General features: G+C 41.4%; 1 protein-coding gene across 1 annotated transcript in view; it reads right to left on the bottom strand.

Moving 5' to 3' along the window:
• me1 (malic enzyme 1, NADP(+)-dependent, cytosolic) overlaps positions 1-25,960 on the bottom strand; it is an 85,656-nt gene that overhangs the window by 39,760 nt on the left and 19,936 nt on the right. The window contains exons 2-3 of the mRNA XM_056381642.1: positions 16,271-16,404; positions 12,707-12,856 (exon numbers count right to left, since the gene is read on the bottom strand). Coding sequence (XP_056237617.1) covers positions 12,707-12,856; positions 16,271-16,404 — 284 coding nt within the window. The remainder of the gene's footprint in view (positions 1-12,706; positions 12,857-16,270; positions 16,405-25,960) is intronic.

Here is a 25,960-nt window from a genome sequence, read left to right as displayed (position 1 = left end):
ATGCAAAAACAGCAATAAATAAATCATTCTTTGTTTGGCTCCCACATTCCCATGGCAATTCTTGGTAACACAGCAAAAAAACAAAGTTGCATGTGGAGCTGAAGCTTCAAGTACCACACCTGGAAAAACAGACCTTATAGTGAATCAGATGGGCAGCTGGGCTCACTGACCACAAACTGTCAAGCTCCATCGTCTTCACTACTCCACACAGTCCAAACAACTTCATCGGGTCATCACTGAAGTTATATGATGGCGGATGTTTGCATCTGATGGGGTTGGTGTTGCACTTTTCACAATGTTTCACAACTCCATTAGGGCCATGATGTGAGTTTTTACACTCAAGACAAAACAGAAAGAAAACACCAGAGATTGTAGATGACAAAGTGCCAATAAGGTTGGACTGTGAATCAGGGAAATTTTGGTTTGGAGTTTCCACTCATTCCAGGGGGAAACAAAGCTGGATTCAACAAACCAGCGAGGCACTTTTCCATGCACCATGGTAGTGGTTTCTATGTGTTCACTTCATCAGATCTGACGTGTAATATTAATCTGTTGACATTTGGCATATGTGAATATGTCCTTTAAGTCCCATCTTTAACTTCATCTTTAACATATGGAGAGGAAGAGATTTTGGAACTGTTGTGGTAGTTTGGCCTTCAGACTTATATCTTTAGTACCCACTGATTTCCAGACTCCTTTCTGTGTACCTGCGTGTGGAACAGGCGACTGGGAAGCACGTCAGTGAGGGAAATGATAATAACATTGCTTGAAATATCCAGTTTGTGGCCAGAAATCGGTCCACCCATGGCTGAAAATGCAACCTCTAACAGTGTTTGTGACTCTCCAGTTACCCCACACATACATATGCATGGCCACAAGCCACACAGGAATGAGGCCAGAGCAGGTTGGTGGTGTGAAACAACTCTGCTGAGGTGCTGGCAACCCGCCAACATCTGCTTTGTCACCCAAACAATACACACACATTTAAGGGTTGCTGGTTTAAAGAAATGATGTAGTTTTATTTTAATTTGCAGCCTCTTTGTCAATTTATAGGGCCCTGGCAGCAGTAGTGGTGAGGAAACGATAACATCATTAAAACATATGGAGCATATAAGTACAAAGAACTGGAAATGGCCAACATTTGCAAACATAGGGTTATTCCATAAGGCATCGTATTAAACTCACCAACCTCTCCCAGTTGTAAGTTTTATAGTTGTACCACAAGGCGGGGCGATCAAAGCTACATCCATACTAGTTCAGATTATTGCTGTAGGAGAAGCTTTGGCAGTTGTTTCACTTTAAGTTTCAGGTGAATGTCCTTATGTGCCCAACTCTTTTGAATCAAATGGCATTATCTAATCTTTCCCCAGTGAAATTCACGTTAAAGTCATTAGAGAGAATCTACCCTTGTTGCCAACCTGTGTGACACATGCTGAATGAATTTTCTGCTGCACGCTGCAAAGCCACCTCAGAGTTTTCTTTAAAACTACACACCAGGCTGAGCATGATTCACCCAGAGTATCAGATAAGCTCCATGGGATGAACAGCAAGTCGTATTTTCCAGTGTGGGCTGGTGAAATATTACTACCACGCACCAAAATGTGACCGGCGGTGATGGTGTGTGGATAGCATCCAAAAAGAACTGGGACTCTATAATTTTGTTGCTAGTGGGGATGGAGAGTCTTGTATTAATGCATCATTCAGCAGCTTCAGTAAAGTCAAACAGCAATCACATTACAAAAGTAGTTCTTTGGGGAAATATTAGAGATGTCTGAGGGGGTATGTCAGTGGACAATTCTGATTGGCTGTGAGCTCTATTGACAGACCTCTATGACCTGCAAGGCGAGGATCACGTAACCAATTTGTCATGGTTTGCTATGGCAGACACTTTTTGTTAGTTTTGTTTTGGACTTTCTCACTTCCTGTTTTATTTTGTAATAAGGTTTCCTTGTGTGTCTCAGTGTTTTGCTTCCTGTCTTGGTCTTGTTTGTGTGGTGATTGTCTGCCCCGCCCTAATGTGTTTCACCTGTGTGCAATCACCCTTGCCTCCTTTGTCTATATAGTCTTTGTGCTCCCCTTTGTCATTGTCGGTTCGTCTGTTTATCCCTGTTGTCTCTCTGTTGTTCTCTGGATCTTGTGCTAAATAAACCTGTCTGCACCGTCCCCGATGTGTTGGCTGCATTTGGGTCCTACTTACCTCAAAACCCTGACACAATTGACGTTGCCGTATCAGAAAGCACATTTTTTGGTAGCCTTGCAAGCTTGTATTGTTAAAGAAGTGCCATATTGACATTCCTAAAGTTTATGTAATGTTTATAAGAAATTCAAAATTTAAACCTGAGCGACAGCAGGGCAGTTGACGAATCCTGGACCTGACAGTCAGTGTGTTCACAGACCCTGACTGGATCCAGACCAACAGGTGAAGTGAGACAGTGACAGCCAGGCAGACACCCTTTAGCGCATGTATGTAATGATTTTATGGTTGTTTCTTAGAGACACAATAGAACAACCTGGATTTTCTCCTAAAGAGCTTGCTCCCTGGGCATGCTACTCCACTCTCACTGGAAAGTTATAGCTATTTGATTGAGCAATGATTTCTGGTACTGTAAGTCACAGATAATTCAGCCAGGTAGCCTTAGTTGAGTAGAAGGTTATTGGAAACATATTTAGTTTGATTACTTTCCATGTTTACACAGTAAACCATAACACTGCTCTGGATTTAAGTTGGGTATTCACTGATACATTCATTTATTATACTAAGGGATACTGCAGGAGAAGTGGACTTACAGTCTAATGTGCCCTACAGTTTCTTTGTTTTCACTGGCTCCAAAACTTCCTCGGACACGAGCTCTATATTTTTGCACAAGGTCTTCGAAGTCCAGGGTGGAATTAATCCCAAATGTTTGCCACGTTCCTCATGAGGTCAGTGTAATTCCAAACCATTTCTCTCCTCTCCACTCCTCCATTACTTCTCCCATTCAACCAAAGCATATTCTGAGCTTCCCTCATGGTCTACCAAAGAGTAAAACCACGGTAAACAAATACATCAGCAAAAGTCATGCAATCAGTCAAAATCAGGAACAAATTCTCTCTGGACTCGAGTTATGTGGAATGAGCGGTTATTTCTTATTCACAGTTTAAAGCGGGTCATCACGGTTCATTAACCATGCATGGATTAATGCTCCGGAAGGCGAGGGTATTTTCTTCTTGCCCTGGATGCTCATCAATCCAAATGAAGTAGTTTCTCTCACACAAATGCAGTATAACACCGTGTGTGGGCCTGAATGGTGTGAGATCACAGCTCAAAAGCCACTAATCTGCAAGGTTGGAACACTTCATCATCCAGCACGCGCCACTTCAGAGGTGGCTGAGGCAGCTTCAGCTGACGCCTTTCATTAGGCCTTTATAACCTCCTGCAGCTCACCCTCAAATTCCAGCATCTCAACACTCAAATACGATTACGTATACGATACGTATTCAAACCACTTTACTGAGTTGATACTGAATCAAACATCACTTCTGTTTGTTTTCATGCCAATTAACTTCATACAGATATATATTATAATCTGATATATACACTATACTGATATGATATAATGCTAGGTCAGTATTGACAGGTACGGTCTCGCACAACCTGTCTATATGTTGGTCCAAGCTCTTTGTGGTCTAGTAAGGCTCAGTAAGTATTTGCTTGAGTTGGGTGCATCAATATAAAGAAACATTTTTCAGGTGTTCTCTTTCCCTGAATATCAATATAAATCCTCCCTGATTCTGAGTACATATTATTCACCAAATTATTCTAAGTTTCTGGAGTTCTGGAAACACTATCATCCAATCTGTCAAGTTACATTAACTTCTGTTGAAATTTGAGGAAACAAATGGACTTCGGGGTTGCTATATTGTGATTCATTTCAGATCGGAAATTCCTTGTTTTAAGGATTATGTCAATGACAATATTCTATATCTATATGTTTTTGTCAACAAATCCAAAACAAGACCAAAACCGACAATGCGTTCCCATTCCTCAATTTCCTGACCTCCCTACCTCTGTCTGTCTTCCAGCTGCAAGACCAACTGTCTCCATAAAAGAGAAATCTTTAAAAATGGCTCACATAGACATACTGAAGTTTAACTTTGTTGTCCGATGAAGTTATTCTTGTTTTTATGTGAGATTATTTACAGTAATAAACAAATGTACAATTTCAATAGGCAACATTTAAATAGTTGTTTACACTGTTTGCTGCTCAATATCATCCTAATAACTCTATTACTCAGTTCTCAGTACAGCTCATAAAGACTAATCACATAGTAAAAATTTGTGAAGCTTGTGAAATGTCGATTGGTTGTGCATGGACAAATGAGTGTTTACAACATAAAATTAGTATTTTTTATCAAACAGATATATAACTGATTTTAGGCGATAAGATCTACATCTTCTCCACAGTAGCAGAGGCAGCAGAAAAAGAGCATCTGGTCTTCACCCACACCCTCTCTGGGGGGTTGAAGAATGCCTATGTCTTATACTCCAGCTCCTGACAGACAGCTGTAGTAGAACAGAGCTGCTAACCCTTGACCCTTAACCAGGAATCAACTAATGGGCTACCAATGATCATCCGTCTCCATCAGTAAGATGGATAGGTTCATGTCATTTACCTCGAGAGCCCCTAGAATAGGCAGCCTCTTCATATAAAAGGGCCCGTTACAAGTTTATTTAGAAACTCCATAGCAGTGCACCACACAGTTCACATTGACACTGGAAATGACGGAACTAAACCTAATTATTTTCATGCAATACTTAGGATCATTTTTCTTCTACAAAACATTATCATTTATCACATCTGAGTACTTTCAGCTGTCAAACAAAGTACACACAACCCACATTTACGGTTAAAACAGAAACAAACTTTGTGTGATGAAGACAGACAAACGTTCTCTGCTTAGACACTGTTTCCGCTCATGAGCTTACTAACCAATAAAAGTAAGCATGTCCACTAATCTTCTGATGATGTGAATGTGTTTCTTTCTCCGGCTCTCCTTCCTGCGTCTGCCCCATCTAAAGATCAGTGAATCGCCGTGTTTTGACACTTAATGGCGCTTGACCTTTGGCCTCTGGTACAGAGCCCGGTGTTGGAGTGTTTAGTCTCCATGAGGCAGATTAGCTGGTAAAGTCAGGCAAGACAAAGAGAGGCTGCTGCTTTCACACAGAAAGTCTTTATACCTGAGAGCCAGTGATTAGAGACCTAATCTGCTGCTATGGTGGTCCTGCTGGAAGACACGCATGCACACACATACACACACGCAAAGTGGCATCGGTAATCCATTACAGGCATTTGTAAGGGAAGATAATGGGTAAAATGCCCTGTGCATTAGATTTAGATAAAAACCTAATATTTTACACTCCTAACACACAGACGCAGCACAGATTAGAGACGTCGGCTGATGCTTTGAAGATGATATAAAACCATATCGAGAGATTACAACCAGGCTTGTGGCATGAGCTTCAGACTGAATAACATGCTAACATGCTCACAGTGACTATTCTAACATACAGATGTTCAGCAGATATAATGTTTACTACGTTTACAACCTTTTGCATGTTTGCTATAGAAAGGCTACGAGTCTACAGCTGGGGGCTGTTCTTAGTTGTGCTTTGAGCTTACGTGCTAAAATGTAAGCATGCTAATTTGATAATGCTGAGGATTAGCAGGTATACTCAGTATGTTCACCATCTTAGTTCAGAATGTTAGCGTGTTAATGTTTGCTAATCAGCATTACACACAGTGCAGCTGAGGCTGATGGGAATTTCATTAGTTTGGCAGGTGATTAGTTCTACACCAATGTACAGTAGTAGAAAAATTGCAATTTTGATCTGATGATAGCACTAGATGAAAATTACAGGATCATCGGTTATTACAGTTCACCCTGAGGATGAAGGCTTGGATGTCTGTACCAAATTTAATGGTAATACATCCAATATTTGGTCAGATATTTCACTCAGACACACAAAATGGCAACCTATGGTCATAACAATGCATCATCTGGCAAAAGAATATCTGTACACAATTTTGTCCCGATCTATTCATTTGAGATATTCCACTGATTAAGTGGAAACACTGACCTGCTTGTGGTGCAAGAGGAAAGATCAGATGGATCACCAAAGTGATTAGGGATCATCCTCACCTTAAGTATCTGTACTAAATTTCATGACTACCCATCCAATAGCTGTTTAGATATCTCACTAATAACCAAAAATGTCAACTTCACAAACCATGAATGTAAATTTAACGGCAATCCCTCCAATGGTTGAGATATTTCAGTCTAGACCACAGAGGCTGACCAACTGACTAACATTTCCATCACTAAAGCTATGCTGATGGTACGATGGCTAAAACACAGAGAAATGCATTGAATGCAGACCCATGGATATCGTTACATCCCTTTTCTCAGGCATGCTAGCGCAGAGAAACAGCCTGGCTGAAAAACTAAATGTGTCAGAGTCAGTCAGCTCTGTCCCCAATGTATTCTGTTAACTGACCCCCTGATGCACATTTCCTAGAGGCCCATCTCCTCACCCCGGGGGCTCTGGCGGCAGGTCCTGGCCCACTATGCTGTGAGACTGGGGGAGTGTATAAAATGACTCCTCCAGTCGGCTCAGTGTGAGAGGAAGGGAAGCATACTAGGAATATTTTCCACATAGTTGTGCAGGGATGGGGAAACGGGGAGCTGTTGGGTAACAGAGTTATGTGCATGGGAGAACTTGGTTTTCCAAGTATTTTAAATATACCCAAGGTACCCAACGTAAGAATTTATAATAAAAATGGACATAATTACGAAAACTGGGGTTTCACAGCTAATCACATCCATGGTGGTAATATAAATGAAGCCAAAACTGAATTAAGTGTTTGGCAAATTCTAGAGAGGAGAGGAAATGCACAATGGAGGAACATACTCAGCAAACCTCTATGGCTGCTCCCTGCATCCTTATGAAACTGGGACTGACATATGTTCCTGATATCACTCCAAAAAATTACCACAGCCATGTGGTATGAATTTGTACCATCAGGTTAAATATCTACCTCGCTTTGCCACTTCTAGCTACCAACAATAGCTCACCACTGGCATGTAGATTAGTGAATTATTTCTATCCTTCTAGCTCCTTAAATGACTGGGTGATCATAGTTTACAGCAGTACATGAGCTTAAGTGCCCATGAAGAACAGTTGACCAGGGTGGTCTTTCTTCTATCAGTCTTATTTGAGTAAAAATAAACCCAACATTTGCAACCACCTGAGTAAGTGTGAATGCAGGGAGGCAGGGCCAAGAAAAGCAGAACGTGGCCCTGAATGCGGCACTGAGAATAAAAGCGCTATCAATTCAATATCTATTAGGAACTGCTTAGGGAGTGTTCCTGTCAGATAATGAGAGAGTTGGACCTGATGAACCTATTTGAGAGAAAACAGACACTAGCAGAGAGAGAGTGTGCGTGTGTGTGTGTGAGAGAGAGTGAAAGTGTGTTTACAGTAGACGAGGAGAGGAAACCAATGAATGTCTGTCTGCTAAAAGCAGAGCCAGAGCCACTCAAGGTGAACCCTGAGCTGATTTCAACAGCTCACAGCGGTTTGCCTCGAGCTGCTGTCTCACCAAACTCCAGCTGCATGGGCTACCGCAACCTCCAAATTTGGTTCGGGTTTATAGCATCAAAGACCAGCTCCCATAACATAACTCACACATGCTTTAAGAGTCCTTGGGCTTTTGGTTTCATTTGAATAATCAAATCATTTGACAATTTCTGGCTTTAGTAGACATGCTTAAAGACCTACAAGGTTTTTAGGTTCACCAGTTAATGGAGCCTGGAGATGAAACAATACCCGGAGAAGTTCGGAAAATTCCTGCCTGTGATGTAAAAAAACAGACCTAACCAACACACCTGATGTTTGCATGTCAACCTGTATATCCTGTAGAAAAAACCACTACCTGATATACAGTATGTGTTATGTTTTTTACCAATGCCACCATGACTGCAGTGTCGGAAATTAACTGAACTGAACTGAACACTGACAGTGAAAGCAAAGATGCTTGGGTAATGGGCTGATCAATCACTACTCTGACAGACTAAATTAGCCCATATAAATGTGAAAGTATTTCAGTCTCACAGCATTAGTTTAAAATGGGTTATAATAGCTCTGGTAAGGAGACATTAAGGCTATTATCTGACCTTCGGAGTGTAAATGGGAAAGGGTTGGGCCTGGCTTGCAACACACAACATGCCACAAAGAACACTCCAGCCTTCTGAGGCTGTATTGTAATGTTCCATTGGATTCATCCAAACATCTGAAGCACATTTTTGACTCATTCTGCTTGTATGTAACTGGCAGAGAGAATGTGTGTTGTGCACTCGTCTATATAGGGGCAGATCACTCTCTTGATAATGTGCCCTTCAAATAAAAGTGGAATACCTGGTCTGACTTCAGACCAGTTTTTTTTGGTCAATCGTCCAATTGCTTTATTTTGCCTCAAGATAGCAATGTACCAACAATGCATCTGATGACACTTAATTTTAAGACTAACACACCCATGGGATGTCAGATGGGCGCAAGTGTGTTTGCCATCTAAACAATATGAGTGCTGGATGGGAAAATGACACTGTGTCAGTCTGAAACTACAAAAGAAACTTGTCTTGTGCTTTATGTTATTTTTGGGTTTACAACTGAGATGCCACCAAGGGATGGGTATCATTAAGATTTTAAAGGTACTACTACTCTTAGCAATACGGCTTATTGATCCAGTACGTTAACTTTCATTTTGTTCCAGATGATCCTGAAACCCGAAAAGGTTCCAAACAAGTTTATTTTGTCCAGAATAGCAGGAAGACTAAATTATGGTCTGGAAATAAACAGTTAAATGTGTCTGAGTATAGGTATATCTTATCAGGTGTGTCTGGGATATAGAATCCATGTGTGAATTGACTCAGCAAGAGGCTCAACAGCCAGTGTGAACAAGAGAGGACAGCCCTCTTTTGTGGCCCCCAGCAGGCTGAAGTGGGAAGACAAGATTTCATTAGTCAGTACTCGGCCCTGCAATTTTGGTACAGAAGTTTTATCTCCTAAATCAAATTCATCCAGCACTACAAACAGATAGGATCATTCTACCTGGTCAAACACCTGTCCAACATCAAGAGAGACAACAACGAGATCACTCACGTTGGACTTGGTACATTATATTAAACAAACTTCGAAGTTCAAAGGAGTTTCTACCAGGGAAAAATCTGGTCTGATCTGGATGAACCAGTGTCCCCATATACAAGTTTGCTTTAGCCAGTATATTCTGGTCCACATTCTGGTCCACATTCTGGTCCATCTCAGAGAGATGGGTCTATAGCCTCCAACCTCATCGAGATCCCTGCCCTTTTCAGAATAAGTGTTATTACAGCCTGTTTAAGCATTTGTATATTTTTTTTAGGTTCCCAGAGAACATATTAATCATAAGGTGTGAGTGTTTCAACAAATATTTGCAAAGCTCACAAGGGAGCCGAGTTTTGTTTCTTTTACCTCCTCAGGGGTGAGGTCTTTGTATGGAAAGGTGTAATGCTTTGAAAGCTTTCCATGTTGTGGGATCCTGCATTTGTTTTTGAAGAATAAAGCTTTTCACAGAATTCTTTAAAATGCTTGTTGGTGTCTTTCAGACAATAACTATGTTTGGACTTCACTTTAAGGATTACTCAGTCATTTTCCAATTTCCGCAGTTGTCTGAAAGGGAGTGTTTGTGGTTTCTCCCCAAACTCAAAGTGCTTCTGCTTCAAGAAAAGAAGTGATTCTGAGACAATCTGATTATACTGATGCATCACCTGCAAAATTTCTTTATTTAACCAATGTATTTGTTTTTCTAACTCTAGAAGCGTAGGCTTTATTTAAGTTTTATTTCTGCAACTCTAATTAGGAGATTATACAACCCCTCAGATATGCATCTTGAGTCTCCCAGAGAAGACATGGGAAGGTCTCTAGGGTGTTGTTAGTATCAAAAAATATTTCTATTGGCATGTAGAAATATTCAGAAAATTTTGGGTCATCAATGAATTAAGGACCTTTTCTCCATTTCCTGGGATTTTCATGCACAACAGTCTCTAGAGTTTACTCAGAATGGTGTGAAAAAACAAAAATCATCTAGAGTGTGGCAGCTCTGCTGACACAAACACCTTGTTGATGAGAGAGGTCAGAGGAGAATGGCCAGACTATCTCAGGCTTATAGAAAGGCTACAGTCATTGAGACAACTACTCTTTACAACTGCAAAAAGAAAGAAAAGCATCTTGCCCAACATGTTGAATCTTGAGTCAGATGGGCTACAACAGTACAAGTCGGTACTACCTCGGGTTCTACTCCTGCTAGCCAATAACAGAAATCTGCTGCGGTGGGCAAGTTTAAGACTGCATAAACATAGTCTGTCTGATGAATCTGGATTTCTGCTGAGGCAGCAGATGGTTGGGTCAGAATTTGGCATCAACAGCCTGAATCCATGGACCCAACCTGTCTTGTGTCAACAGCCCAGGCTGGTGGTGCTGTAATGGTGTGGGGAATGTTTTCTTGGCACTTTGGGCCCCTTTACACCAATCTATCATGGTTTGAAAGCCACAGTCTGTCTAAGTATTGTTGCTGACTATGTCCATCTTATGGCCAAAATTTACCATATTCTAATGAATACTTTCAGCATCATAAAGCACCAGGTCACAAGGCAAAAGTCGGTTGTCTCAAACTTGTTTCATGAACATGACAGGGAGTTAACTATACTTAGGTGGCCTCCCAAGTCACCAGATCTGAATCTAACAGAAAACCTTTGGGATGTGGTAGAACAGGACATTTGTAGTCTGAATGTACAGCCGACAAATTTACAGAAATGATGTGATGCAATCATGTCAAAGTGGAGCAGAATCTCAAAGGAAAGTTTCCAACATTTTGAGGAATCAAGGTCACAAAGACTCAAGGCTGTTTTGAGAGCAAATAGAGGCTCTACCCAGTGTTTGGTGTTCCTAATAAAATGCTTAGTGAGTGTACACATGAAGTGACATTGAGAGAGTATTCAAACCTCTTCACTTTTTTCACATTTTGTTATGTTGCATCCTTCTGCTAAAATCGTTACAATCCATTTTTTCCCTCATCAATCTACATAATGACAAAGTGGAAACAGAATTTTAGCATTTTTTAAAAATCTATGAAAAGGACTCAGACTGGGCTGAAGGGTCACCTTCCAACAGGACAATGACCCTAATCACACATTCAAGACAATGCAGGAGTGGCTTCAGTCGGGCTCAGAGCACAGAGGTTCTTGGGCCAATTTAACCCCAATTAACCCCTCCTGACAATCAGAGGTGAAATCTGGTCCCGGACCTTGTTCAGGCCAGATTATCTGGTAATGTGAGAGGTTCACAGATCCAGTCTTAAATACCCCGAACTGCTTGCAGACTCAATGGGGCCGCACCAAATTGGGATGATATGATTATGATTACGTCAGTTGCGGAGCTGATAGTGTTGCCAAGCAACAGTAAACATTCTAGTCCTTGACAATAACGTTAGCTACCATACTACTGTTGACAGATATCAAAACTCACAGTTCAAATCTTACCTGCAGTTCTCGCTGAAGGAACCTGTGTTGACTGCTTCTCACCAACCATTTTTGTCATCTCATTCTGCTTTAGTTTTTTCTCACTGCAAAGTTTTACTAATGTTACAGCAAGTTGGGGAACCCTGGTGGCTCACCTGGTAGAGTGCGTACCATAAACCATAAATGCTTAGTCCTAACTGCAGCAGCCTGGGTTCGAGTTTGCTGCATGTCTTCCCCTCTCTCTCTCTCCCCAACATTCCTGTCTCTCTCTAACTGCAACTATCAAAATAAAGGCAAAAATAAATTAAAAAAAATGTTACAGCAAGTTGCCACAACACAGTCTCCATTTTGTTTACATCTGCTTCCCCATGAGATGAGATCATGTGAGGTGGTGCATTGCTCCCTGATTGCTCCCTCTGGCAGGACAACCTTAATAATATCCTGTAGTGTGTGATGCACCATTATTTTCAGATCTTGTGGTGTGCGTATGTTTGAGATTAGAAAGAAGCTGTGAGGCTTCTCCCCTAATGTGCATGATGCAACCCGATATCAAAATCAGTGAGGGTTTTAAAACTCTTGAAGCTCCAACCAATGAAGGAGGAAAGCGTCTGAATACTTATATCAATGTGACATTTCAGTTTTTCCTTATTATTAAATTTGCAAAAATTTCTAAAATTTTGTTTTCTCATGGTCATTATGGGGAACTGAGTGCAGATTGATGAGGGGAAAAAAGTAATTTAAATGATTTTAGTATAAGGCGTCAACATAAAAAAAATGTGAAAATAATGAAGGGGTCTGTATACTTTCTGAATGCTCTGTATCAGTGAGGCAGTGAAATACTGCTACCACACAACCAACAGTTAAAGAAAATGCTGGCTGATTCACAGTGCTGCAACAAAAAACAACAAAACAGCCAATACCATAAAACACTTAATAACCGAGTGGTGGAGGACTGACTGGTTGGGAGCAAAGAGAGAAAACAGCATCACCCACTTCCTGTTCACAGCAGCAAGAAATAAACTGAAAAACAGCTTAATACAAATTAGATTCATTTGCTTGGGAATAAACTGTTTCACAGTTCAAGAGGAAGAAAAATGTTGTGAGTGTGACTCACCTCGGTCTTCTAAATATCAGGCCGTATTGCTGGCAAGCCAGGCCTACAGTGGGGGTGTAAATGATGGGCATGAACCTTTCGACGTCTGACAATAGCACCCGATAGAAAAGCTTCTCGCTGCGATCCTGGAGCCCCATCAGGAACACATATCTGGGAACGACAGGGAGGAGCAGGTAGGAAAACACTGCATGTTAATCTTTAACATCTTGAGAACTCATACCTGCTGAATTGAGGAAGGCGTTATTGAAGTCAGATGTGAAATCCTGTGTGTTTGTGAGTGAAATGTAGCAGAGAGATTGGAGGAACTGGGAGGAAAAGGTTAAGATCTTAGTATGAGAGTATACTATACCAGACTGTAAAAAGAAAATGATATTTTTCCCAATGATAATTGGAAAAATCAGGCCCTTAGATAGCCTACACAAGCCTTTTGTTCTGACTGTAGATTGACCATGAACTGAAGGTTTGCATATGACCCAAATTAAGAAGCGCGCGCCAGAAAGGGCTCTATTCCTAATCAGAGAAGTTTCCATAAAGCCAAGAGCACAAGGTGCCTCTTGTTGAGGGGCTGAAAAGCATGAACGCCCTCTCTGCTACAGGTTAGGCCACAGCAGCTGCACAATACACGGTGGTGACAGCTGCTCTTGAAGAAAAGCGTTTTCATATTGGTGAACGAAAGTAGCTTCTGCCACATGTAATTTATCACATGAAAGGTTTGTGTATGCCGTACAATACAGAGTTCAAATGAATTTTTCCACTGAGTGATTATTAGCCATTTAGCTGAAAGTATAGTGGACTATATACACATACACACACACACACAAAAACACACACACACGTTTTGGAGATAGATCATGTGACTACATATATCCTATCCTATTGCTTCTGCTGAGGAAATCCATGAGTTGTGGGTTGAAAGCTATGAAAAAAACCTGCACGTTGATCTTTGTTTGTGGTTTTTTTTGTTTTTATTTTAAATTCAGTTCATTAGTTTCATGTGAAACACAACATTTTAGTAGCAGAAGCCACAGATAGAGGAGAAATATTCCCTGCTTGGTTGTATGACCACAGCACCGTGATGTTACTGTGTTAGACTGTCACACCAGAGACCAGGATTCACATCCACAGTCCCATCTGTGGTTTGGTTTAGGCTACAAAAGAACTCTGGTTAAGGTTAAAGAGAGATTGTAATTTTGGTTAAATGTAAATGCACACATTGTGTCTGAAGTCACTGTGAACTTTCCTATATTAAAGCAGACCGCAATGTTGTGGGTGCTTGAGCATGACCATGAAAAAGTAGGAAACATGTTGTCTGTGAACATTTTACTGATATGTTCAGTATCAACATAGTTGCAACTTGCCAAACGAAAATCATCAGGCCTACAGTCTTGTGGTACAGTACAAATCATCAAACACTGCAGGGGAAAAAGGGAGCAAGAGAGATTAGGGCTAAAACTCACAGGAACATTTAGCAATTTATCAATTAGTCAAGCAAGTATTTTGATAATTAATTGTTTTAATTAAAGTGTTTTATCAAGCAAACATATCAAACCTTTGCTAGTGCTGCATCTCAGATGTAAGAATTTGCTGCTTTTATTTTGAATACTTATACATTCTAGGAAAGAGTGATTGACATTTTTTATTTTATGATCATTTATGGAACAAATATTATAATATAATAATATCATTTGAGAAAATTATTGGCAGTTTAGTCAGTAATAAAAATAATCATTAGTTGCATCCCTGGGTGAAATATCTTTTATAGCTTTTATCCTTTAGAAATCTCTCTTCTCAGCCAATAGACACTAAATGAGACATTCGACATACAAAGCAGGTTGAAACTGATCTTCATGTGTAAAATAGTTGACGTGCCCCTTTAAGAACAGAAAAGTAAGGACAGACATTACACAGACAGAGTTTGGATTCTGTTAGCAGCTGAATTCAGCATGAGAATAAAATAATTCTTCTCAGCTCAAACGGGTTGCAACATTTTGATGATTTCACTCATCGTTGTCAATCAGTTGCTCTGACTCATCGAACAAAACTGTAATTAAATCCCCTCATTAAATACTAGCACACAGTATCACGGCAGTGTGCTATTGTTTGATTTTATGCTGGCACACTTTAAGGAAGGTTTCTTTCTCCATTCTTAACCTTACAAGGCGTGAACACTTCCCACACCCAGGAAACAGGAATATTTACAGTACACACTGCTTTATAAAGCAGTATCCATGCTGACTTACTGAGTGCAGTGCTTCCTTTAAAGTCAACCTACTGAGGCAGCCAGGACACAATCTGTCTCTATCTTAATCTATTTTAGCATGAGTGATCAACTGGCTCTGCTCTGTCAGGCTCATTTTAGGCCTGATCCTGCTTTCTAACAACCTCATTGGCTACGAGGTTTCCCTTTAGCCGAAGCATTTTATATACTTCAGTGTTTTCATTGGCAAAGCTTTTGAACATCCATTTCCTTCTGTTGAAGTCACAGTAGGTCCTCGACTCACTCCATCATCTCAGATCATAAATGCAGCGGCGTTCCGTAATTTGTCACAATAATTGAAAACCGCGACAAATTCCACTGAAAGAAAAAAAAAAATGGGAGTCTAGATAACTGATTAAAATAGAAGGGGAAGTAGTGAAAGTTTCAAGTTATGGTCGTAAAAAATAAATGACAGCATCCAGCAATAAATACCAAAAAAGGGTTGAGAGTCGGGGAACAGACTGTGTGTACAACACAGCAGGTTTTAGCAACAGCAGCTCTTAATCCAAAACCCAAAGCTGGAACGCACCCCAGCCCAAGACAGATTGTCAGTGACATTGATAGGGCATGGGAATGGCAATGACAAGCTCATAATGATTGTTTGTAGATGTTGATGCTGTCATGTTGCTATGGTGGAAAACGAGACGGCTGTCAGGAAGCTGCCTAGTTCCTGTTGACCCTAAATCTTGACTCACAGGGAGCTCACTCATCCTTGACATTAGGAGCGACAGCTGATGGAACGGATGACTGAGAAACAGAGACTGGAATAAGAGGCGGCTTCACAGACAGATAACATTAAGCCCCGGGCATCTAATTCAAAACAGTAAACCAAGCTGTGACTTCAAAATGAGGCCTGATCTTGTTTCAAAGAGCTGAAATGTTTGCATGTGGTAGTTTCAATACATAATGCTAACAGCTACGACTCCAGAGTTTCTAATGAAGCATGCAAAAACTGAACTGAAGTTTTCATGTGGTCGCTGTTGAGGTTATAAAAACACGCAGATGAAGGAGCACAGGGAGAAGATGGAGAAATGAGGGAGAAAAGGAGAAGAGAACAGTGTGGAGATTTGTTCGGTAAAATATATGGTGTCAGGAGATGGATGTGGATCTCCGAGGGCTGATCGCTAATCTGCCTCTCGGGTTTTGAAGGCTTCCAGATGTTAGATGTCTCGGTGTGCACAGAGGCAGGGGAATCCTCGGGGGGGATCAACTGAAATTCAACTCTGCTGATTTGGACCAGTAGAATATGAAGGTATTAAGTCATAGCAGCTACACCGTGAGGAGATTTCTCTCTGTGTTTGTCTTACCTGTCCAAGTCGTCTCTCTTCATGTCGTAGTTTTTGAGCACTCGCAGCAGCTGGACGTCCTGGCTGACGAAGCAGGGAGGCATCAGGCCATGGATCCCCAGCTGCAGACGCTCCTCCAGGGAGAACGCCATGCCCTACGAACACATACACACACACACCACATCCATTATCCTCCACCATCATAACATGGGCAGAGACATCCCGAGAGGATGAATCACACTGGGTGATACATGTCTGGCTCAAGGGTACATCAACAGTATGCTGCTACTCTGCTGCTGTGTCTATCCTGCAGATACCACAATGCACTCAAGCACTTAATAACTTTTAATATTAGTATCTATTGGGGATGTTTTTTTTCTATGTGTATTTTTATTTTCATTGGGCTGTTATTGCAGAGGTGCCACTTGAAGTTTCATTATACCTTGTATAATGAAAATAAAGACTATTCATTCATTCATCCAACAGACAGTTTCAGCAGCAGTTAGACTTTGTGCATGTTGCCAGCCCAGTGCGTTTCTCCAGCTGATCTCAATCTAAGTCAGTGGCCTTGAATAAATGAAGGCACATACCCGGTTTACTAACCTCTAGATAGCAGACTGACAGACTGATAAACAACACAAGACCGTGGAGTCTTTGCAGGTAAATCTAGAGTGACTTGGGACCAGTCGTTCCATGATGATAAATTATTTCTTGTTTGACTTGTTTTGTCTTGATATACTTAATGTCTACTTGAATATTTCTGTGTTATAATACTTTATAGCTTTACTTTCCCACATTTTACCTCATAGCTTGTAATTACCTGGCGCATTCTGCACACTATTACAAAACACATGCTCAGCTTCTACATGACGATTCATTGTTCAGTGTTGTTTTGGAATTGAGCCCTTAAACTTTTAATTTCTTACAGAGTAAAAAAAATTTAAAAAATCAGCCAGTATCACAAGAATATTTCAACTTTCTTAAAAACAAATTTTCATCTGCAACCTTTTTAAATAAATTGACTTAAATCAAAAACAGGTTCACATGTTCTCACTGCACTGCAAAGTTCTTAAGGACTCAATTATAGACAGAAACAGCCTTAAAGGATCTGAATACTTCTACTACCTCTGTTCACAAAAGCACATTCTCCTCAACAACACAATAGAGTACATTGTGTGGCATAAAGTACATAAAGTAAGGGGAGTCTTGAATCTAAGTATAGAATCTTCAGTCTGGACAGTCCAAGCAAAGAGGTATGAAATTCTAACCTGGCCTGTCCATGGTGTCTGTTCTGTAAATACAGTGAACCATAATAAAACAAAATAGCATCACAATATAAAATATCAGATAATTTTGTATTACTTTTTCATTATAAGATATTTTATTCCCTTTTGTGAAACAATCATGGTCAATCTTGTTGCACTCTTGGTGTTTACCTCCCCGGCTCAGCTACGCTCTGAAAACTCTGAACTTTGAACAAATGAATATCTAGGAAGATATTCACCAGTCCTTTCTCTTCAAACATTCCTGAGTGATGAGAGAGAGAGACGGCGGGTCAAATGTGTTCTCTGTTCTGTCAGGGTGTTTGCTCTCAGAGGGGGCTTCCTGTCAGCCACCCTGTGTTCAGAGGGGCTGCCGTTACCTCACACGCTGGCGTGATGTCTGCTTTCACCACTGCACATCCTCAATAACACACACAGACTTCACGTTGACCTTTACTTTTGGCTTGCATCTTGCTCACCCCTGACCTCTGAATGGGAAAATTGAAAAAACATGCGCACGGGTTTAGTGTCAAGGTTTTAACCCTCAGGAGTCTGACCTCTGACCTGTGCGGCTATTCCGAAGGAAGGTGGCGTGTGTTCATGTGATGTCAAAAAGTAAGAGACTGAGGTACTTCAGATACAGATACAGCTTATCTGCATTAAAAAAGTAAAAATAAACTGTTCCCAAAGCACCACATACAAGCTCTGAGTCCATATTTAAAATGGGAACAGCATTCTCCACTATTCTCTGCCAGTGAGGCATGATGTGGTGGGCATTGGGCATTTTTAATCCTTCCAACTATAAAAGAGCAGCGACCCGGTGAAACCTCAGCCTCAACATGCCAGCTACTGTTGCTGACTGCTGAGACAGAAGCAAAGCTGCGCTGCAAACGTCTCTGTTTTGGATCACGTCCACGGATGCTTGGCCCTGCCGCCGCAATTTACAGCCTCTCCAAGCCACCAGCACTTTCTGTGTATCTGGCTGTGTTAAAACGCTTCTGAGGTTTAGAAAAAAAAAAAGAAAAATGTATCACACGAGACGCGCTGTTAGAAGGAAGGAGAAAAGCACTCGACACAGAATAAGGCATTTGGAATAAAATTTGGCTTTTTTTGACGTCAGACGAACCGCCGGTGCTGACCACAGACACACTTCCAAAGCTCAATAGACTTACATAATGATGCATTTTTAAAAAGCAGACAGCTTACAAATGGTTGATTTTTAGATTTAATCACAATTATTCTTGAGTGTACGAGAATAAAACAAGCCAAAACATGCCTCTTCCTCTCTGGGAGAACATCTGAAACAAATGCTTATTGTCTATGATCTATCAGGAGTGTGTGTAATTAAATAGGTTAACACAGAATAGATAAATCCTTACAAACAATGTTTAGTTCACAGCATTAAATTATCTAAGCGCAACTGCAATAAAGGACATCGGTTATTTCAGACACTAAAGTACGAGTCCCGATCCGTCTGCCGTTCGCCGAGGCTCGACACAGTCTGTACTTAACGGGCCTCAAATAGGCAGAAGCAGCTCTGAATTACAACCTTCCCCAATTATCAAAAAAGATTTTCTATTTTTCAGAGAGCCAGCTGTTCACTTCAGACTCCATGTGTGTTTGGGACGCCCCACTGCTCTGCTGTCTGCCACTGCTGACCATGAGGAATATATGGAGCAAAGTCTTAAAATACATGAGGCAAACTGAGCTTAATATGAGGCTATAAAATGAGATTCATTCCTCGCACAGGCTCAGTCTGCTCTTTCATTAGCTGAGATACACTCAGTGGCACTTTGTAGCGCCCTGACGTTCTCTTGCACTCGCTCTGTGAGAGTTCCTGACACAGCTCACACACGAACCCTGAAGAAAAACACACACAATCACACACACATATACGCCCACAAGAACAAGCGCACATGAGCCTTTAATTAGCTGAAACGCACTTTGTTCGTACTGGCTTACACTTCCGTTTGAGACAAACAGCCCTCTTTGCACCAGTTGTACAGAATAACTGAGCAGAGCTGCACAGGCATACAGATCCACAATCAGCACACACAAACAATTGTGCTTACATTTTACTTTTCTAATGTTTTCACTGTCTCAAACTTTTCAAAATTAATTTTAACTCCTCACTTCCTTTCAGTTTTGACTCCTAGGGGGACCCGTAATCCTCACTTAGCAGCACAAAAAAAGGACAACAGTACAATTAAATATACTATGATCATCATAGGGTGTGGTAAAAGCTGAGGTATAATACCACAGTATATGTCTAAGAAAAGTTTGCATCCTCCTCAAGTAATCATTGATTTAATGCACCACCCAGTGAGGATGCTAACTGACCCAAATTGAACACACCCAAAGTGCTGCATGACCAACAGACAGACTAAAATGTTCATGATGGATCCTCCAGCAGAGACTTCCCATCCGTCTCAGCCCACAACCCCTGAGAATGACCCAGTAAAGACACTGAATCTACAGCAGGTCGTGGAGGACTTCCTGGTGCACAAGACTCACAGTACACAGTGTGCTAAAACTGTGCAGGCTCTTTTTGTTTTAATGTGTGTGTTTGTGGGCTGCACGCTGCGGGCGTCGTACTGTTAACTGTCTGCCTTAGTGATGTTTAGTTCTGCTGTTGGTTTCTATAAGAAATGTCGAGCTATTTGATTTATTTTTATTTATAACTTCATAGTGCCTGTTGCACCTTCTGCTGTGTCAGCCTTTTTATTTATTGAGTTTTGTCCTCTTCTCTGGTCAATTTTACTAAAGCCGCACAGAGGGAGGTTGCTGTACATTTATAACTTATAATCAGTTTTATCCAGTATGCAAAAGTTTCTACTAGGGCTGGGTTGAAAAAAAATTGTTTTGTCTGATTCAAATCAATCTCCATTTGAGTAATCCAATACTGCTTCATAAAATCCAGATATCAATGTTTTAATATGTCTTTTACAGTCGCCCATGGATGTGTGATGCTGTAACCCTGTTAGTTCTGCGTGACCAGTCTTATTGTGCAACAACATCTAGTCGCATGAGAGACAAAAAAATGGCAAGTGAGACTCAAGTCTAAAGGCAGATATGCGGTTGCATTTCAGATTTAAAAACTATGAAGACAGCGAAGAGCTGGACAAGTCGCTAGAAGAAGAAGAAGATGTCGGTATGCACTGTAGCCAGTGCACTGGGGTACGTTAGCAACGCACATTACTAAACTACACATTATTTCTTGAGATGTGTGTCTAAACTGTTGGTCATGTTAAATTAAAAAATGCATTAATGTAACTGCTTTGGGGTCCTTTCATCAAGTAAACATCAATATTTCTAATAATGCACCAGGCTGGAGCCACAATTTACTTTAGCTTTAGTTCTGTCACATTTCTGAACCCAAATGCAGAAAACAAAAAAGGGGGTTGGTGGGAAGAAAGGTATAATAACAAAAAGTCACTTACAAACTAGTGAAGCAGAACTGAGAAAATGCAAAGGCAAAACACAAGAACAAAAAACTGAAGCACTAAGAGGCACGAGGGAAACTCAACAGGGCAAAGCACAGAGCACAACTGACCAAGACAAGTGGCAGCACAGAGACTAAATACACACGAGCAGAGCAGGTAACCAAACACAGGTGTAACATATTAGGCCAGGGCAGACAATCACAGAGGTGGGAAAACAAGACAAAGACAGGAAGTAAACGAACAGTGGGCCGCACAAGGTAAGTGATTTCAAAATAAAACAGGAAATAAACCAAAGTCCAAACATAGAGTCAGCTTTCATTTCCAAATTCTTCAAAATCATCCCTCATAAGGAGATAAAGTAGGGACTATGGCTGGGGAGTGTTTTTTTTTAATTTTTTTTATTGTATTCGCATATGTTGCTATAACAAAGGGAATAAATTGATACCAATTCAGTTTAAACTCATCAAAAATCAGGCATGCTAGACATCAATCAATCATTTCACTTTACGTTAGACAGGTGGTCCCAAGAATACAAAGACAGAAGAACAAAACATGTAAAATAGAGATTAAAAATAGGTTATTGCTGTATATCACGGCCAGTCAATTTGAATGAAAGGGCCCATGAAAGTGTACCATGCCTCATTTAGAACAATTACCCTCACAGCACTATGGACCCTCAAAGGCCATTTTCACATGTGAAATAGATACGACCATGCAGTTGGGCCCAACATGGACAATTAACATACCCCTACAAAGGAGGAGGCAGCTTAGCCATACAGAGCTGGGGGGGGGGCCTCTGGCCAGTAGAGTGACTTCATGACAGGGGATACAGCTGGTTGGGTCAGGGCCGGGCACCAGTGATGGCGGGAGAAAAAAGAATGGGGGGGGGGGGGGGGGGGTTCATTGCAAGAAAGATTAGTGGTGCACGGTTCATAGAATTTGGCTGGGAAAGCGTGGGAACCGTGACGCCAGTTTTAAACATCTCTTTGACTTCGTACTTGAATATTGGCTTTGCGACGCCCCTGTCCTCAGCATGTAAACAGACCTGCCAATCTCTCCAACTCCAAGGTCCTTTCTGCTGGACTCCTTCAGTCAACATGTCCATCAGTCGACTTTCTTAGGCATCCAGGAAAAACCTTTTCTCAGTATAGGGTATGGTAAATATATCGTAAGAATCGTGGGCCAAGACTGTGAGGAGGGAAGCTTCATCCCACTGTTGAAAAGTTATGACAGCGTCATACTAAGAATATTCAAACTCCGGTGTGTTTTCCCCTTTAGTATGGCAGGAAAAACAACCAACCTAAAACTCGATCCAGAATGTTTTCTCCCCTAGAAGCAAAACTCTTTAACCTAACAGTCCCTGGTTGGCTTGTAATTGTTAAGTATGAACCTAAATGAGTCAAACATGCAAACAGATGAATCAGAGCTTTATCAGTCATAAATAAAACAGATGTCTACTTTTCCCTTAACTCGATTTTTTGGTGTATGTTTTTCAAAACCAAAGTATAGTGACAAACATACACACCTACACGTCAAAAGCCAAAAACCTCACATAAATGCACACTCACACACTCATGTGTACACACAAACTGTCCCTGTTTGTTTGTCAGAATACAGGTTTTCAAATGTTGGGCTGCTGTAAAGCCTCCTCTCTCTCCCCTCTGGAGCTCTAAACTGGGCTGGGCAGGATAAATCCACGAAAGCTTCCACATGTCCCTGACCACATCTGAAGTGCTCGCACCCTGTGCCAACACATGTGATGCCCGCAGCTCCATGTTCCAGAAGCCGTGGTAACAAACCAAACCTGTAATCTACCCACTGGGCAGTGCCACCCCTTAACCTCGGACTGCTGCCATGCCCACCCCAAAACATTCAGCGGAGAGGAAACAGCTAATTAGTTCACCAGTGGGCCAAACGAGAGAGATGTTCTTTTCAAACCTGATAAAAAGCCTTTCTGTGCTTCCCAAGGAGTTCAAAGGGCGGGTCTGTTGAAACCTTTCAGTGTAAAGATTTAGAAAAGTTAAACACACCGCTACCTCAACCTTTTAATTTCTCTCTGCCACAACCACACAGAGCTCTGTGTAACAGCAGAGCCACTCCCTTCATCACAGTTACAACTTCCCCTGATCAGGAAAGAATTAAATTCCCTTTATGCCACTGGAGGAGTGGGTTTCTTTATCACAATATGACCACGGGTCATAAACTTTTCTCTCCCTTGATGTGTTAGAAAGTGAATGTGTGAAAGGCAGTAAGTGAATGTAATGGAGCATGTTACACATGAGTGAAACAAATGTCAGATCCTGAACTGAAGAAAAGAAAACGGCTGTGTCCTCTGTGGCCATGGCGACACTTGATCACATGATCATCAAGGTTGTCTCAGCTTGGCCTCGAGACGAAAAATATTAAATAACACAAAGCCTGTGATACACACTGGAAGCATTAAGTTTGAAAGACGTGGACATGTAAGGGAAGGGAAGGGGAAGTCTAATGAGAGGTTATGTCCAGTTGTATTATGGGAAATGAAGGATCCAGTACTTTTGAAGTTTGACCCATAGCAGGGACAAATGCAATTGCAAAGAATGCAATGAGACTTACCTGGTACAGCACAGAGGTATTAAGGGGGATAGATATTGAATCCAGAAATCTCTACCACTTCACAAATCTATAGCATGTTGTTGTATATAGTGTATCTCCATATTATCCTACACTATTTCTAATGCAAAATAGGAGGATCTTGCTAGTCTCTTCAGGGAAAAAACAAGGTGATCTCGCTTAGTGTATAGCAGCAAAGAACAGACGTTTCTTGCAAAATCATCTGTTCCTTCAGCTGTTATTTTTCTCTCCTTTTTTCAACAAAACTGTGTGACTCAAAACACAATAACTGATTTAGATGGAACTTTTTGTCAATGTGTTGCCAAAGAAAAGACCTGCAACAAAAATTTTAAACCCTTAAAAGCCTTTCCTCTCTCTGGGAAAACTTTAAAATGATGTAATTCCACACAACGTGTGAGATTCCCAGATAAGGTGACAAGAAGGAGGGGAACCTTCCTGCTGACAGTCATCAACCCCCCCCCAACACAAAAAAATCCCACTTCCACATAAAAATCTGTCAGAGAGTTATATGTTGCCTCACTCCAGCCCGTCTCTTTCCCTGTGTGTTCTCTGAGCTGCAGCTTCAATGGAAGTGCCCTCTGGTCTGGGAGAAACAACCCCTATTGAGAGAGACCTGAGCCTAACACGACAGAGAGGCCTTTCCCCATTGAGCCTCTCACAACCACAGTTGCAGATCAGACACGAACACAAAAGCCCACAGGCCTTCAACAGGGAGAGGGCTCAAATGTTTGGCACTGAGATACGGGCCTGGCAGAGATGTGTGTGGCCACAGAGCACTTCTCTATTCAGCGCTGTGTGGGAGAGGGAGGTCTTTCTTTTCATGAGGGAGAGCCGAGGCACTACAAGAGATGGCCTTCTTGTATGACTTGTTCATCAGTAAAACCACTTGCTGAAAGTGATGTCTGGTGATAGCCATCTTAACCCTGCCACCCCTCATTCATCTGTCCTACATTCATGCTGCATTAGTGCCACCACAGCTTTTTTTTTTTTTTCATGTTTTTCTGAATGTTGAACTTAATGATTCAGGTCAAGTCAACAGCATTTATGAGGCATCTAAATACAAATTGTTTGGGAGTGTTTCATGAGGTCAAAACAGAACAAAGAAACTAAATGGGGTAGCACATTACTCTGAAAAGAGGTAAACCACATCAGTCACACTGAAAAGCTATAAAAGTAATATAGAGATTTAAAGGGTGTTAATGTAGGTCTTTAATCAACATTTTAAAGACAGGAAATTGATCCTGCAAGGCGGTTAGGTTGATCTACAGTCGAGAGCAAAGAGATGGGTCATGACTCATCACTTCGCAACTCATACTTCGTTTAGCACAAGTCCCAAAATCCCAAATCAAGATCTACAAGTGAAGTCACAAGTCCTAAGACTTAAGCTTTTCATGCTTCAAGTCCCAAAGTCATTATAGACCCATTGACATAAGTGACATGAAGTCATGAAGACATGCCAGCTGTTGCAGGTTGGATGGCATGCATTTGACTACAAATAAAATGATCATGATCATTTACCTCTCTGGCATGAAGCCTACTTTTTATTGATTGTTTGTCAGCCTGAATCTAGTTGGTGGATTTTACCCCACGGAAGTTGGTTTATCAGCTCCATGTCTGCCCAGATACTGAGTGACCTACAAATGGAATGGGACTGTATATCATTACCACTTGGAGGGCTAAGAACCGAACACTTTTGTGCTGGCGGCACAAAGAAGCACTTCTTCAATGGCTGCCAAAACAAAAGTTGACTTTGAATAAACCTGAAATGAAACTGTGCGGGGGGGTGGGGGGGGGTGGATGAAATGTGCGTAACATTGAACAGGACTGTGAGAAAGTCATCTACCGCGGTTGAGTTCACCCACACTGTTGTTACACCATATACCACTGTATCTGGATTCACTTTTGGGGGTGATGTCAGAGCTCGTCAGACCAGCAACCTCTCTGCAGCTGACCAAACAGGGAGCGGAGCAGCGCTGAGGCTGTTCCCATAAACACCACCATCAGCGCCATCTATTCTACCCCACTATTACTGCCACGTGGACAAGACTGTTTGTTACAGCTAGAGGTGCAGCACACAGCATCTCAGTTAATCATATGAATTGGTGCAATCAGCGAAAAAGAATAGTATCTATGCAAGGAAGACAAACAAACAATGAGATGGGGATTTGGACTTGGCACTGAAGTAAAGAGGCTTCCTTGCCTCGAGGTTTCAGACATGCCCACGTGAACATCTTTATTCTTAACCCTGAATACAATATGTGCCCCAAACATGCAAACTAAGCCCATTTGGAAACCAACGCTCATGCAGGAGACCCATAAATATCGAGAGTCAGCAGAAGCTAAATTAGAAACTTGCTATCACAGGAAGCCTCCTGGTGAGCTCACTGGTTTGG

This window comes from Seriola aureovittata, chromosome 7 (assembly GCF_021018895.1).
Source record: "Seriola aureovittata isolate HTS-2021-v1 ecotype China chromosome 7, ASM2101889v1, whole genome shotgun sequence".
Taxonomy (NCBI): domain Eukaryota; kingdom Metazoa; phylum Chordata; class Actinopteri; order Carangiformes; family Carangidae; genus Seriola; species Seriola aureovittata.
This window is presented reverse-complemented; position numbering and strand designations above follow the sequence as displayed.